The following is a 15,235-nucleotide window of genomic DNA, read 5'->3' on the forward strand; positions in this document are numbered from 1 at the left end:
CTACCGATTCAGAGACTGTGGGGAAGGGACCCAGCAGTCTGGGTTTTAACAAGTCCGATGGGGGATTGTTTTGCAGACTGAAGTTGGAGAAGCACAATTTAGCCAGAGACAGGCCACAGCTGGATGAAATCAAGTGTCCAGTGGCAGGTGGGTGGCAGGTGGATGGCCCCAGTGAGGAAGCAGGGGTGGTGTTTGTTTCACATGGGCCCAAAAGTGGCAGGACTGGAGGCTGGACGTTCCCCAGAGACTGGTGTCTGAGAATTGGAGTAATCCTGAAAGAGGCCAGCTGCCTGCCTTGTGGAATAAGCTCTCTCCAGTGAGTCCCCGGGTCAGCGTCCTGACCAGAGCCACCGTAGAATGGGGGATATGCCCCAGTCTGTGAGACTTGCATCAGCAATGTGAAGCATTCCTCCCCAGGCACCTTTCTCCTTTGCTGAAGGACAGAAGTAGGAGAAGGGCCTGGTCAGTGCGGAAGATGCCATACTTGTGGATGCCAAAGAGAAAGCAGATCTGCTAGGTTGTAGCTCACTGTGTTCTCCTCTGCAGTGGAGAACGAGGGCTAGTCAGGCACTGGGAGAGGACGGTGAGGAGCCCCTAGCAGCCCTGCCTGAGCTCACCTCCGATCGGGGATATGGCAGCCCCGGGGTGCCGGGAGCACCTCCACCGAGTACAGCAGGCCCTGGTGGTGGCCTCTTTTAAAAAAAAAAAAAAAAAATGTTTACTTATTTTTGAGAGAGAGAGTGAGACAAAGGATCCGAAGCAGGCTCGCACTGACAGCAGACAGCCCAATGCGGGGCTCGAACTACAAACTGAGATCATGTCCTGAGCCGAAGCTGGACGCTTAACCGACTGAGCCACAAGCCACCCAGGCACCCCCGGTGGTGGCTCAAAGTTACACAAAGACTGGACGATGAGCAGATTTCTTAATGTTCACAAAGGGGAAAGCATGTGGGCACTGTGAGTCAGAGAGTTGGATCCCAGCAGCCTCCTGGCTGGGTAGGCACTGGGGGCAGGGATGGTGCACCCCAAGGGTGCCCTAGGTCATCCAGCTGCCGTCGCCCTTCTCCTGGGGATTATTAGGCAGGCAAACCAGAGGACTCTAGGCATGGGCCGTGTGTTAGAATCCTCACTTGACGCAGGCCCTCTTTAAACCATCATGAAGTTGATGGGGACTCGTGTGTGGTGTTGTGGTAGAGTTGGGGGCCGGATAGCCAGCTGAGTGGCTGCACCTGCTGTTGTGGGGCTGGCGTGTGGTTGGCAGTGACAGTTCAAGAATGTGGTCCTTGGCCCTTTCCTCCCAGTTACTTGGAAGAAAGCAGATGTCATGCTTACCAAATCAGCGGCTATAAAACAAAACTGAGCATGAAGATGTTTGATATCGGAATGTCTGCACATCAGCAGGCTGAGCAGCAGGCTGAATGATTGGGAGTTTAACAGGAATCCGCATCAGGTCTCCTTGTCCAGAACTGTCTCTCAATGTACCCCCCAAAGAGGCAGGGAAGAGGGAGGCGGCGGTCCTGTCCTGTCCTGTACTCTTGGGGGACCACAACTGGGGCCTTTGCTTCTGAAGAGGGCTCCGCGACAGAGAAGGGAGTGAGTTGCAGACCGGAAGTGGTGGGGACATGAGGCTGCTTGCAGAAGAGGGCGTGGACTGGAGGTGGACTCACAAGGGGAGGGGAAGACCCAGGGATGAAAGCCTGCTCCCCGGTCATGGGTTTAGACCCGGCTTACTGACAGGGGACAAATTTAGACTCTTGCTGGGAAGTCTGCAAAGCCCTCCTGGGAATGAGTGCCATCACGCTGGGAGCAGCCTGAGGCTGCCCTGTGGTCCTGCCCTGGGCGGGGACACACTAGTGGATCTTCTGGGTCTGGGTCCCCTGGTACATTTATGTAATACTGCTAACCCCAGGCTCTGAGCCAGGCTGCCTGGGGCTGAATAGACCCTGTGTGAGTTATTTAAATCTTGGAAGGACAGCCATGGCCTCAAGTGAGCTCAGAAATCCACACCTGAATCAGGCCTTTTTTAAAGCTGTTTTTTTAATAGGCAATACATGTATGTGGCAAAAAAAGTGTAAATATAAACCGTAAGCTTCATTTCTATTCCCGGTTTTCCCTTCCAAAGGCAACCGGGGTTACCAAGTTTCTTGTTTATCATTCCAGGGATGGTGTGTGTGTGTGTGTGTGTGTGTGTGTGTGTGTGTGTGTGTATACATATACACCACTGAGTTTGTATGTTTACATTTTTTTTAAAGATGTTAGCTTACAATAGCCAAATGATGGAAAGAGCCTAAATGTCCATCAACTGACAAATGGATAAGATGTGGTTTATATATACAATGGAATACTACTTGGCAATGAGAAAGAATGAAATCTGGCCTTTTGTAGCAACGTGGATGGAACTGGGGAGTATTATGCTAAGTGAAATAAGTCAGGCAGAGAAAGACAGATACCATATGGTTTCACTCATATGTGGGTCCTGAGAAACTTCACAGAAGACCATGGGGGAGGGGAAGGGGGGGAAAAAGTTACAGAGAGGGAAGGAGGCAAACCATAGGAGACTCTTAAATACTGAGAATAAACTGAGGGTTGATGGGGGTGGGAGGGAGGGGAAAGTGGGTGATGGGCATTGAGGAGGGCACCTGTTGGGATGAGCACTGGGTGTTATATGGAAACCAGTTTGAAAATAAATTATATATATAAAAAAAAAGATGTTAGCTTAGTGTATACACCATTTTCACCTTGATTAATAACGGTGACCATTACCTATCCCCACACGTAGGACTAGCTAATTCTAAAAATAGCTACAGCGTATTTACTGTATGGATCTGTTCTGATGAACTTAACCAGCCCGTTGCAGATGGTTATTTAGGGGTTTGTTGTTGCAACAGAATGCTCCAGTGAGATCCACGTCTGTGTTATTTCACACAGGTGTCAGTGTGCCTGGGAAATTGATTTCTAGAAGGTGAGTTTCTGGGTCAGAACTCAGTGTGTTATGTTCTGACATCTCTGTGTTTGTAATTGGCAGCTCTCCTAGGGTATTAGCATGGGTGAGCACCTTCAGTTGCTTTTCTAGAATGGCCTGTTCACATCATTTGAGTTCCTCTAGTGGTTGTTGGGTTTGTTTGTTTTTTTTAAATCACAAAACAATTTTCTTAAATTTTTCATTTCTCTTGTCTTTTTGCTGTTTTCCTTATTTGTTCCTTATTGTGCAGAACTTATTTTTATGTCTTTGGGGCTTGGGGCCACCTCTCATATTGAAAGCTCTAGCTGAAATTAATTTTGATGTGTGGAAACAGGATAGTATCCAGCTTTTAGTTGTTCGTGGTTTTGTTTTGTTTGTTTGTTTGTTTTTCCCTTCCTGGCTATGGATGGGCCTTTTGGGCTCAGTCTTCTGGGAGGAGACGAGAAGGGCATGGAAGGGTCTTTGCTGCCCAAAGCTTCTGCTTAATGGTGGTCTCCAGAGAGAAGGGCATCTGGAACACAACTGCAGCTCACACTGACCTCGTGCAGGGTGCTTCCTCTTCCTCCCATCAGAAGGTTCCTGGTTCATCCATCATTCAGATTTCCAGGCTCTCCTCATCAGCAGGGTCTGGGGATTCTGTCAGAAGGGTCAGCCTAGGGCAGGACCTGGGAGGACTTTATGCTGACGGCTCAGCCAGCCACGGGGGGGATGAGACAGACCAAGGGCAGCACCACTGGGACCCTCAACCACCTACCTCACCACAGTGTGCAAGGGGAAGGGTCTTTGGCCCATTCTGCTCGTGGCCAATTCTAGCTCTCTCCAAGGTCACCAGGCCATCATCTGGCCTCCTGCTGCTCTGCCTACAGTCGCCCCTGCTGACACATCCCACGTCCATCATTCCTGTGGGCCCTGTGGAGACCAGTGAGTGGCACCTTAAGGAAGCCCGTCAGCCTCCTTGACAACAACATGCACAGATCTCCAAAGGAGCTATGAAGGGCAACTAGAATCTTGTGGGCGGACGATGGCATCTAGAGCAGTGGTTCTCGGAGTGGGCTCCCTGCACCAGCAGCGTCACCTGGGAATTAGTTAGAAATGCAGATTCTGGTTCTGCTGACCCAAACTGCGGCGGGGCCCCGCAACGTGTTTAAAAAGCCCCTCGGGGATTCACACGCTGCAGTTTGAGAACTAGGCTGGGGCTCAATGTACAGGGAGAAGGCGGTCACCGGGGGTCAGCAGGTATGACTGTTGAGGGGGCCTACGGGTTTCCTGCCACTCCCACCTGTCATTGAGTGCCTCTGCAAACCATGGCAGCCGCCAGTGAGCAAGAGGAAGGAGGCTGCGTGACAGTCTGAGTGGTCTGGGTCACAGCAGGTCTGTGTCCCTCCTGGGCAGTTCAAGTGGCGTGGCGCAGGCAGAGGGATCTGTATATAGAGGGACTTAGTGAGAGCAGGTATCCTACCGGCCACCAACAGGCAAGCGTCCTGGGTCCCCGGCCTTTCCCCTTCCCTACTCCTGATCTGCAAGACACTTACCCTTTCTGGGCTCCCAACTGCCTCGCTCGCCCTCACTCCAGATCCTGGGTCAGATGAGCTGTCCTGAGGTGTCTGGTTGCTAGAAATGATGATTCCGTGCCACATTCCTGTGCCTGAGGAACCAGAGGTTGGAGAATGAAAAATGTAGCTTGGGGCAGATGCACTTCGGAGGCCACCGTGGATAGCTTGGGGTCTGTCGGTCGGGCTCAGGGGACAGGGCCTCTGGCTGGATGGTGATGAAGAAAGACACTGGAAAACAAAGACAAATAGACCCAGACCCCTGAGAACGAGGCAGTGCGCGCTTGCCCCTGAGGTCAGAGAACAGCTCCCCACGTGCAGCATCCTGTGTCGGCCGAGGTGGGAGCGAAGCGTGGGAGAAAGGGGTTTGCCAGGAAATGCAGCCACTGGTGCGTGGTGAAGCCTGTCGTGGGTGTGGGCGCAGGCATGGGTCTACCCTTGCTTCCCTGTTCTAGCTGGGGGCCCACCCAGCAAGTAGAAGGTGAGCTGGGCTGGCCCAGGCCACGCCCGAGGCGGCCCCTCCTCCTGCAGGGGCCTGGCTTGTGGGTGTCCCCGTTGTCGGGAAGGCTGGTGGCGGTTCCCGGCAGAGCCTGAGCCTGGTTTCTTCCTCTTCCCCTTCAGATCGAACCATGAGCTACCCAGGTTATCCCCCGCCCGGAGGTGGCTACCCACCGGCTGCACCAGGTAAGAGGGTCGGGGCCGGCGGGAAAGGGAATGAATGCCCTGTCTGCCCAACGTCCAGGAGTGGAGAGGGAGAGAGGAATGGTGCTTCCAGTCATTTCCTCACTACCCCAAGGGCTCAGCCAGGTGGGGAGGGGTTGGAGAAAATCCTGGACCCAGGGGCCACGAAAGGCCTGGATTGGAAGCACTTCTGGAAAGCCGGGACAAGGCCGAGACCCAGTTTCTTGCGTTATTAGCTGGTAACAGCAGGCAAATGCCTTCTTTTCTCAGAGACTCCATTTTCTCAGTCTTCTCCTTTGCAAGTGGTTTCAAGTATCTCTCCTCACTGGGCTATCCCAGATACTAATGAGGTAGCCAGGTAAAGCCTGTGGCACCGTGTCCTCCAAAGCACTGTTAGGTGACCATTGCCCCTTGTCACTTCTCCTACCCCGGGCTCAAACACGTGGTTGTGCAGCGGCAGGGTCCCTCCTGCCAAGGGAGGAAGAGGAGGCAGTCACTAAGGGTCAGATGGGCCTCCTGCAGCTGCCAGATGCTGTGCACAGCCTGATAGCAATGGGGCTGCACCAGTGGTCAGGCCGTCAGAACCCGGCCCCAGCTCCAACACCTCTCTTCACACTTAGAAGTTGGCTCCTCTGGCCCCAGCCCCTCCTAGGTTCCTGAAATGAGACTGGGCCCCATGGTAGGGGAGGAAACGAGGTCTCCTGAGATGAGGGGGAGAGGGGATCATTCCAGGCTGGTCATCCTGAGGTTGCCTGAGCTGCACTGCCCCTCGCCCCCACAAGACCACCAGGCACATTCATTTCCCCAGAGCCGAGGTCCTTGAGTCTGAGCACCTGTGGCTCCTGCAGGCCTCCTGAGCCCACCCTGCCATCTGACAGGTGGAGAACGGGCCTGGAGCAGGGAGGTGGCTTGGCCACTGTTGTGTGGCATATCGAGTTGAGCGGGGCCATTTCCCTCTTGAATGAGACACGGCCTGGGTCTGCCGGCACTGGCCTTATGGTCCTCTCCCCAGTAGGGATCCTGCCCTTGTGTCTTACCCCTGCCACCTCTGCCACACTGAGCAGCACTGAGAGGAGGTGATTCCCAGCAGGGTCTGTCCTCAGTGTCCCGGAGCCCTGGTCAGGAAGGCATATAACAGGCCAGCGGCCCGCACCATGATGCTAGCTGCCACGCCCCTTGTCCCGGCACCTGCTGCAGCATGGGAGCCCTGCATGGGCATTTAGGTCTTAGTCCTGCTCACAGCAGTGTGACACAAATGAATTATTATCCCTACTTGTCAGCTGAGGAAGCTGAACTAGAGGGGCTGAGTCCCTCGCCCCAGGGCACACACCCAGTCCCTCTGGGTTCAGAGCTGGGCCTTTTTACGGCTCTCCCCCAACGGCCCCCCTTGTAGGGATGGGTGTCTGTGTTTTCTGTGACCCAACCCTGTCTCCCTCCACCCTCCCATCCTGCTCTCCCTGCCCTTCACGGACTTATGATCGCAAACAACCCGGTCAGCAGGACACCCACCCCTCCCTGCCATGCTGTTGCTTCATTGTGGATTCTCGGTGCTCTCTGAGCTCACCGCTGTCATGGGCTCAGCACAGCATCCCCAAAGACCTGTTGTTGTGTTTTTTTTTTTTTTTATGTCTGTATTCCTGTTCCATGATGGTGAGCCCAGGAGGGCAGGTCTGCCCTTGGCCCTCCTACCTCCTTAATAATATCCCACAGAGGTCCTGGGAGTGTTTGCTGAACCCCACCTTCCTCGGAAGGAGGTGGGGGTCCCTCTCTTCTCTTCTTCTGGCAGTGGGATTGGGTTCAACTCTCTCGCCTGAGTGTTTTCCGTGGGGTCTGTTGTGCTGTCCCCAAGGCCCTGCTTTGGTCTCCCCCACCCCTGAGAGCTTGATGCTTTGCCTTTCCCTGTTGGGGGTGCCAGCAGGGTGCTAAAGGGCTCAGTGTTGCTTTCAGGTGGCGGTGCCTGGGGAGGTGCTGGCTACCCCCCGCCCAACATGCCCCCCATCGGGCTGGATAACATGGCCAACTACGCAGGGCAGTTCAACCAGGACTACCTCTCGGGAATGGTGAGTCCAGCCCTCCTGCCGGGGCTGCCCCTGGGGGCCACACCTGCATGGCCGGAGGGACAAAGACTGCTGGCTTTGGTGGCTTCAGAGGTGTCTGTGTGTGTGCGTACCTATGGGCAGGCACCGAGTCCGGAGCTGCATCTGAGAACGAAGGGTTTCCGTGAGGCCTCCCTCCGGTTCACCGTCCCTGTGCATCTTGATTTTACCATCCATAAAATGAGGGGAAGGGCCGCATGGTCTCTCAAGTCCCCTTCCGCTCTGAACTGGGTGGGGGTGGTGCCTTCATAGAATATGTATTGCGCACCTCTTTTTTTTTCTTTAAAGTTTATTTATTTTGAGAGAGAGTGGGGGAGGGCCAGAGAGAGAACCCCAAGCGGGCTGCACACGCTGTCAGTGTGTGGGGCTTCAACCATGAGATCATGACCTGAGCCAAAATCAAGAGTCTGATGCTTAACCGGTTGAGCCTCCCAGGCGCCCCCGGACATGCTCCTTTTATTGTTACTTGGCTTGTAAAATAATGCATTTTATAAGCTAAAAACAACTGCTGGCACAGCGTAAACAGTGCAGTCGGCACGCAGTCTCACCTGTGCCGGGCTTGTTCTAGACGCTGGGGATACGTGAATACAACAAACAGAAACCTCGACCCTGAAGTACGAACCTACTGGGAAGACCGTCGCCATAAGTAAATTGTGTGTTTTTAGAGCAAATATGGGTGCCTTGGGCACGACGGCAGATGAGGGGTCAGGAGTGCAGATAGGGGGCCGGGGGACAGTAGTTTCAACCTGCGTGGTCGGGTTGGGCCTCGCTAAGAAATCGCTGGTGCTCGGACTCTGAGCTCAGGGCAGGGAAGGACAGATGCACGGGTGTGGCCGTGCTCATCAGGGACGGCCATTGATCTTAGGCTTGCTTTGTGGACTTTCAGGCATCCAACATGTCCGGGACATTTGGAGGAGCCAACGTGCCAAATCTGTACCCTGGGGCCCCCGGGGGTGGTTACCCTCCCATCCCCCCTGGGGGTTTCGGGCAGCCCCCGTCTGCCCAGCAGCCTGTTCCTCCATATGGAATGTATCCGCCCCCTGGAGGAAACGCGCCCTCCGGGATGCCTTCATATCCGCCCTACCCAGGGGCCCCTGTGCCAGGCCAGCCCATGCCGCCCCCTGGACAGCAGCCCCCAGGGCCCTACCCTGGACAGCCGCCAATGACCTACCCCGGGCAGCCGCCGATGCCGCCTCCTGGGCAGCAGCAGCAGCCAGTGCCAAGCTACCCAGGATACCTGGGGTCTGGGACCGTCACCCCTGCCGTGCCTCCAGCCCAGGTGAGTGCCCGCCCTGCACTGCCCTTTGCCCAGGCCTGGGCCCCAAAGGCCCGCGACATGTGGCATAGTGTCTTCCACCGGCAAGGCCAGGGAGGGCGCAGGGGCCAGATAAGGGCTCGGTCCTCCACCCATAACATCTTGTTTTAACAGGGTGTTGCGTTCTCTCAAACCCCCCACCCCTGGTTTGTGCTCTGAAAAGACCTGAGGGAGCCGGCCTGTTTCTCCCAGTTCGGTTAGATGTTCCATGTGCGAGTTGGATCTGCATGTCCTGGGGTTCTCGTCACTCCTTTGTCATTTACTGCCCGGGCTCTGTGTTTTGTACGAGCTGCCAGGCCGCTGGCCTCAAGGCTTTGTGCCCAACAGCGCTTAGCCTTTAGTCCCCTGAGGTGCCTCTCAGGCTGGGTTTAGAGGATTCTTAAAACCTCCCTTGGCGAGGGAAGGGTGTTGGCGGTTCCTTCGGGACTGCTCTGGGCTCATTTTGGAGAGCATTTCATGTTTGCAGGGCCTAGAATTCATTGTCATGGTTACGTGGCCAAACCAACCAAGCATAGTGCTGGACTACTGTTTTTAGACTGAGGGTCTCTGTCTTCCCTGCCCCCACAATCCCCTACTCCCGCCCTACTCTCTGTCCTCCCTGTGCCTTCCCCCTCGTCCCTTCTCGGAGCTTCTCTCCTTAATTCTGTTAAAACCGGCGTTGTACTGGCCACAGGAGGTAGTCCACCAAGAGACCATTTAGGCAGGAAAATTTGCTTGCCGGGAGTACAGCTGTTAGCATGAGGAAGAAGTCCGGCAGGCGGGTCACAGAGCCTGGAAATCAGCACTAGCCCAGGAGGTGGCGGGGCTGGGTGTACCATCGCGAAGGCTGGGCACCTGCATTTTCTCATTTGCACAGAGGTGCTGTGCTGCACGGACCACCCAGACCCTGTCAGGAAGACCCGAATATATGCTCACGTGCGCTGTGGCAGTGAGTTATCAAGAAGAGGCCAGTGGCCCCTGCTCCCGGGGCCTCCCCCTTCATCGGGAACCCAGGCCCAGTCCTGCAGAACCTGGGCAGAGGGCAGATTTTCAGCATCAGGACTCAGCTAGAGCGGGGCTCCTAGCCGCAGGAGCCAGGCAGAAAGCTCAGTACCAGAACACGAGGACACGAAATGATCGCCGTAGGCCCACGCAATTATTGGTCGCAGGCTCCTTCGGGTACCCCAACTTGTGGTGGTCAGGGCACTTCCAGAGTCTGGGCTGGGGAAGTCTTGCGTTTGGGAGATACGCCATCTTACCTAAGTCCGTTTGTCCGAGCAGTTTGGAAACCGAGGCACCATCACAGATGCTCCTGGCTTTGACCCCTTGCGAGATGCTGAGGTTCTGCGGAAGGCTATGAAAGGCTTCGGTGAGAAACCCCCGGTGGGCGACATCCTCACGGCCCCTGGCTCGCCGGGCCCCCTGCGGGGTTGCCGGGAAGAGGGAACCTGGTCCCAGTGGTGGCGGGAGAGGAGGAGGACACGGGGGTGCGGTTGGGACGTCCAGGAGAATTGGAGGGCCCAGGCCAGGTGGCCCCACGACCGCAGCCCTGCCCACACCTACCTCTTCTTCCCCCAGGGACTGACGAGCAGGCCATCATCGACTGCCTGGGGAGTCGCTCCAACAAGCAGCGGCAGCAGATCCTCCTGTCCTTCAAGACCGCTTACGGGAAGGTGAGGGGGACTTCGGGGCAGAGGGAGGCCTGCTCCCCGCCGGACTGAGGCGTGCCCTCCAGCACAGCCCTACTCACCCTTGCTTTTCCTTGGTGCCAAGCGAGTCTCGATCTCCTGGATGGGCAGTAAGGCCCATTAGGGCGCTTCCTGCTGCCCGCCCAGTGGTGGCCTCTCGGCTCATGGCATTTTCTAGAGCGGAAGGATACTCTGAGGGGGAAATCTCAAAGGCCAGAGGGTGAGGCTTGATGAGAGGCGCCTGGAGATCCGGGTTCTAGCCCTGGCTCTGCCATGACTCACAGAGACTGCGGACAAGTCATTGCCCTTCCGCTCCCACCTGGCCTGTTTTCCCTCCTGGAGACCCAGGCTGCTAGTCCCTGCCCTCATCACGACCGCCCCAGGAGGTGTAGCTGACAGACGAGCTTTGAAGGAAAAGGCTTTCAGCTCTGAACAAATGCAGTGGGACGTGCTTTGAGCTTCTGGGCTTTCGAATCTTAGGTAAACACTGGCTGAATTGAACAGGCTGGTGTCCTAGCCCTGTGCTTCTGCAGCTTGACTGTGCCTGGGTCCCCTGGGAAGCTGGCTCACGTGGAGGCCCCGGCTCCGCAGGTCTGGGCTGGCTGAGATTTGGCTTCTCTGACGCAGATGCCGCTGGTCCCCAGACCTGTGGATTCTCAAGATCGGTCTGTTTGTTTGTTTGAATATTCGACCAGGATTTGATCAAAGATCTGAAATCTGAACTGTCAGGAAACTTCGAGAGGACAATCTTGGCTCTAATGAAGACCCCGGTCCTCTTTGACGTTTATGAGATCAAGGATGCCATCAAGGTATGTACGTGTGCATGTTCACGTGTGTGTCCGCTTGCACGCATGGACGTGCAAAGGCCAGGCCTTTCCCTGGCCTGCATGGTGTGGCTTAACCCGTTCATTAGCCGCTGTTGTGAGTGTGGCTCCTGGACCCTCTCAGGTTGGAGCCCAAGTTCTCGTGACTTCTCCGGGAGGCAGCACAGGTATCATTCATCATCGGGGAGCATCCGGGTCTCTCCATCTGAAAAGCATGGTGGCAGCTGGGTTGTAGAGGAAGCTGGTGGCACCGTGATAGGAAGAGGGATGTGAGGCCCTGGGTGGTGCCATCCTTATTCATTTAGGACTCTGTTATTAGCAGAGGGCAGGGACCCAGGCAGGATTTCTCTGGTCTTTGCTGCTTCCTGAGTGTCCCCTTCTTTCTTCATCTGCTGGGGCAGAGGACCCCTGTTGACCCCACTCCGTTTACCTATGAGATTCAGCCACAGAAGAGACAAGCTGTCCCTCGGTCCAAATTTCACATAGAGTCAGATTCTGACTGACCTAGTTAGGGTTAATATCTGCCCCCAGTCCAGTGGATGGGGAGGAGGCGGCTCCCACAGAAGGAGGACACCCTTGTGAATTGAACAGGGGCTCCAGAAGGAATCCATCATTTTTCAGAGATAGGCATTTTCTGATAGGCAGAAAGACTTTTCCTGCCCCCAAGAGGAGAGGCAGAGAATTCAGGACGGAGCCCGGAGGGAGAGAGGACCCTGCCGAAATCCTCAGACATGCCCGCTTCTAGAGACGTGTCGGGAGGCAGTTGGGGATGGCAGCCCAGACCTCAGCCCAGCCCCTGCCCCCCCAGCCAGCTGCGTGCGGTGGAGGCAATTGTTGAGTATAGGAAACAACACAGATTTGGGGTCGTCTGGCCTTGACAAGCTATGTGCCTTTGAGCATCTGTAAAACAGGAATGTGGATGTTCTTTCTTGTGGCGTGTGGTGAGGGCCGGGCATGGTAGCTAACCGAAGCTCTTTGTAAGCTCCAAGTAATCTAACAGCAGTGGTAATCATGAAAATAGCTAACCCTGTGGTGTACTTCCCGTGACTGGCACGTTCTAAGTGCTTTACACGCGTAGCTCATTTAATCCCCATGACTTCCCAGGAGTTAGGTGTTAGCGTTGTTCCCATTTGATGCGCGAGGAACCTGAGGCCCAGAGAGGTTAAGGAAGGTGCCCATGGTCACACAGCTAATAAGCAGCAGACCAAGATTCAAGCCAGCCTAGGAGCCAGGATGCTGACCGTGTCCTCGGCTCTCTCCCTGTCCCTGGCGTGGTTGGTCATCTCTCTCGCCCTCGTTGCTGCCTCTTCTAGATGTCTTTAGATTCTCCACAGTCCAGTCTGGGACTCACATTTGTCCACACGTCTGCTCTTGCTTTATACCCGTTTTTCAGTTGTTTTCTCGTCTCGTTCATTGGCCGAACTTGGAATAAAAACAGATCTAGGTCTGCATCTCAACCCCCCCCCCCCCCCCCATTCACCGTGTGGCCTTGGAGAAGTCACTACACCTCTCTGCTCAGTTTCCTGGTGGTGCAGTGGGGTGGCCCTTCATGTGATCTGTGCTCCATCACCATGTCGCTGTCACTGTGTGGTACTTTTCTGGGCCTGGGGCCTCAGCAGCCAAGCAGGGGCGTGTGGCTGTGTTGGCGGCCGCTGCTTCTGGGATTCGTGCCGTGGGGCATAGGGCACCGGCTCCTTCCCTGGATGCTGGTGAGGGAGCGGTGACAAGCCTGTGGTTTGTGTTGTCTGCCACCTCAGGGGGCTGGCACCGACGAAGCCTGTCTGATCGAGATCTTTGCTTCCCGCAACAACGAGCACATCCGGGAATTAAGCAGAGCCTACAAAACAGGTTAGGCTGGCACCCGCCCTCCACACACTCCTGTGCTCTCTGGGCCCCGGCCACACCCTTTCCCGTGGCCTCTTAAACTTTCCTGGCCTTCTTACCACCTCATCTTCTGCCTCCCCCAACACATGGGGCTTTGATCCAAGACCCGCCCCTGCCTGCTGTTCACGGGGCAGGTGACTGAGGTAGGGGAGGGATGAGGGGGAGAACTTCTTGGGTGTGGTCTGGGCCAGGCCAGGCGGGCCTGGAGGTCACAGCCCCTTGTGTTCCTGAAGGGCCGTGTAGACACCTCTCTCCTCGCACCCACGCCCTTCTCCTGCCAGTGCCGGCTGGCGACTGCGGCTGCAGGGGGGGCCTTCTCTGTGTCTCCCTTTCAGAATTCAAAAAGACCCTGGAGGAGGCCATCCGAAGCGACACGTCAGGGCACTTCCAGCGGCTCCTCATCTCTCTGTCTCAGGTACCTTTCCCGCGACAGAGCTCGGGGCTCAGAGCGGAGCGGGGTGGACCTGTGAGCAGCAAGGAGAGGGCTTGGGGACGGAGCAGGTACACAACCGCAGGGTGGAGACTTGACCACACGTCCTGCTTCCTTTCAGGGAAACCGGGATGAAAGCACCAGTGTGGACATGTCGCTCGTCCAGAGAGACGCCCAGGTGGGTGTGCTGGCCAGGGCCCCTCCTGGGCTTCCTGCGTCGGGGTGTGCCCCCCCCACTTTATTTCTTTTTGTTTTTGAGTTTATTTATTTTGAGAGAGAGAGAACACACAGGAGGGGCAGGCGGGGAGGGGGGCGGGGGAGATAGGGAATCCCAAGCAGGCTCCGCACTCAGCACAGAGCCCGAAGCGGGGCTTGTACTCACGAACCGTGAGATCATGACTGAGCAGAAACCAAGAGCCAGGTGCTTAACCGACTGAGCCACACAGGCGCCCTCCCCTTCCCCCCACTTTTTTGCTGCTGGAGGGAGGAGCTCTGGGATGGGCAGATGGGCTCTGCTGCTTATCAGCCGTGTGACCTTGAGCGACTCCGGGCTTGGGCTCCAGCCGCCTCTCTATCTTTATCCCTCCCCCTCTACCCGCCCCCCCTTTCTGATCCCTTCTCAGAGCCAACCCGAGAGATAGTAAGTATTGCAAGACTTGGTAGGTTAGTTATGGGTGCAGGATGTCATGTGACCTGGTCCTCTTCCTGTGTTTGGTTGCATATATCATTATGTTTGCAAACGGGCAGACTTTACGCTTGCCTCATAATGCTTTTGAAGGTCTGAGCCTAGGAGCCAGCTGTCACATTCGTTGTGCAGCCTGAGAATTCTGCCCTTTTCCCCAGCCTGGTATGATTGCGGCCAAAAGGCGAAGGTCTCTCGCTGCGCCTCTTTGTCCAGGCGTTGAGTGCCTCTCTAGGGGAGTTTGGGTTTCCCCCTAATGAGCTCAGACCACAGCAGTGCTGGCTGGAGAGACAGAGCTGGCTTCGCCTCTCCCCTTTCATCACTCCTGCCACCCCCAGCCCGGCACCCACCAGAAGCTGCCAGTGGTCACCTCACCTCTGCTGTCTGCCAGATTGAAGGCGACCTCTGTGGAGGGTCCGCTTTTTAGGGCTAGACGGCAGCTGCTCGTCTGCTCTGGCCCATTTCCTTCCACATAGGGAAACTGAACCTCAAAAAGGTTGAGCCTTGTGCCCAGAGAAACCCGGAGGCAGAGACCGGATAAGGGCCCAAACTCCTGGCTTGTTCCCTGTGCCCAGACAGCATCCCAGATGCCCTCCTGCAGGGCCTACCCTAACATTTCCTTGGCTTGTGACATCCGTTCCCATTTCTGGACATAGGGCTGGGCACCCCCAAGCTCCCAGGCTCTGGCTCTTATCCCAGTGGGAATTTTCCTATTCCTGTTTTCTTGTTTCCTAGATAGTCCATTCCCTAGCTGAGGCAGAAGTTGCCTCCGTTTCTTCGTTCTGTGCCTGCTTTTCTGTCTTCTTAGTTGTAGACCTGCTCCTGCCTCACCATGACCCATGGGATCTCCAGGCCCCTGGTGGCTGCCCTCCTCTCCTGGCTCTCGGTGCCTTTAGGTCCAAGAGCCACTACCTGGGGCCTAGGGGGCACCTGGTACTGGGTTGCAAGTTGGCAAATATTTTGGGCTCAAACTTTCAAGGATTTAACAGGCAAGTGCAAATTCTGCCCGTTTGCAAACATCATGGTACCCACAGTGAAACGCAGGGAAAGCACCTACACCTATCACATGAAATCCCACATCCACGGTTGGAGTCTATCAGTATCATAATCAAATATCATAATATTTATTGTTTCGTGTGTTCCC

At 55.7% G+C, this 15,235-nt stretch overlaps 1 protein-coding gene across 3 annotated transcripts in view; it reads left to right on the forward strand.

Moving 5' to 3' along the window:
* ANXA11 (annexin A11) overlaps positions 1-15,235 on the forward strand; it is a 44,431-nt gene that overhangs the window by 20,994 nt on the left and 8,202 nt on the right. The window contains exons 2-11 of one of the 3 annotated variants that reach the window (XM_047824909.1): positions 2,929-2,962; positions 5,134-5,196; positions 7,141-7,253; positions 8,176-8,568; positions 9,865-9,952; positions 10,162-10,256; positions 10,967-11,080; positions 12,853-12,943; positions 13,315-13,394; positions 13,531-13,587. In XM_047824909.1, the coding sequence (XP_047680865.1) occupies positions 5,142-5,196; positions 7,141-7,253; positions 8,176-8,568; positions 9,865-9,952; positions 10,162-10,256; positions 10,967-11,080; positions 12,853-12,943; positions 13,315-13,394; positions 13,531-13,587 (1,086 nt within the window). In that variant the 5' untranslated portion in view covers positions 2,929-2,962; positions 5,134-5,141. The remainder of the gene's footprint in view (positions 1-2,928; positions 2,963-5,133; positions 5,197-7,140; positions 7,254-8,175; positions 8,569-9,864; positions 9,953-10,161; positions 10,257-10,966; positions 11,081-12,852; positions 12,944-13,314; positions 13,395-13,530; positions 13,588-15,235) is intronic. The other 2 variants (XM_047824908.1, XM_047824910.1) reach the window with 2 other exon arrangements.

The sequence above is a fragment of the Prionailurus viverrinus genome, chromosome D2 (genome assembly GCF_022837055.1).
Source record: "Prionailurus viverrinus isolate Anna chromosome D2, UM_Priviv_1.0, whole genome shotgun sequence".
Lineage (NCBI taxonomy): Eukaryota > Metazoa > Chordata > Mammalia > Carnivora > Felidae > Prionailurus > Prionailurus viverrinus.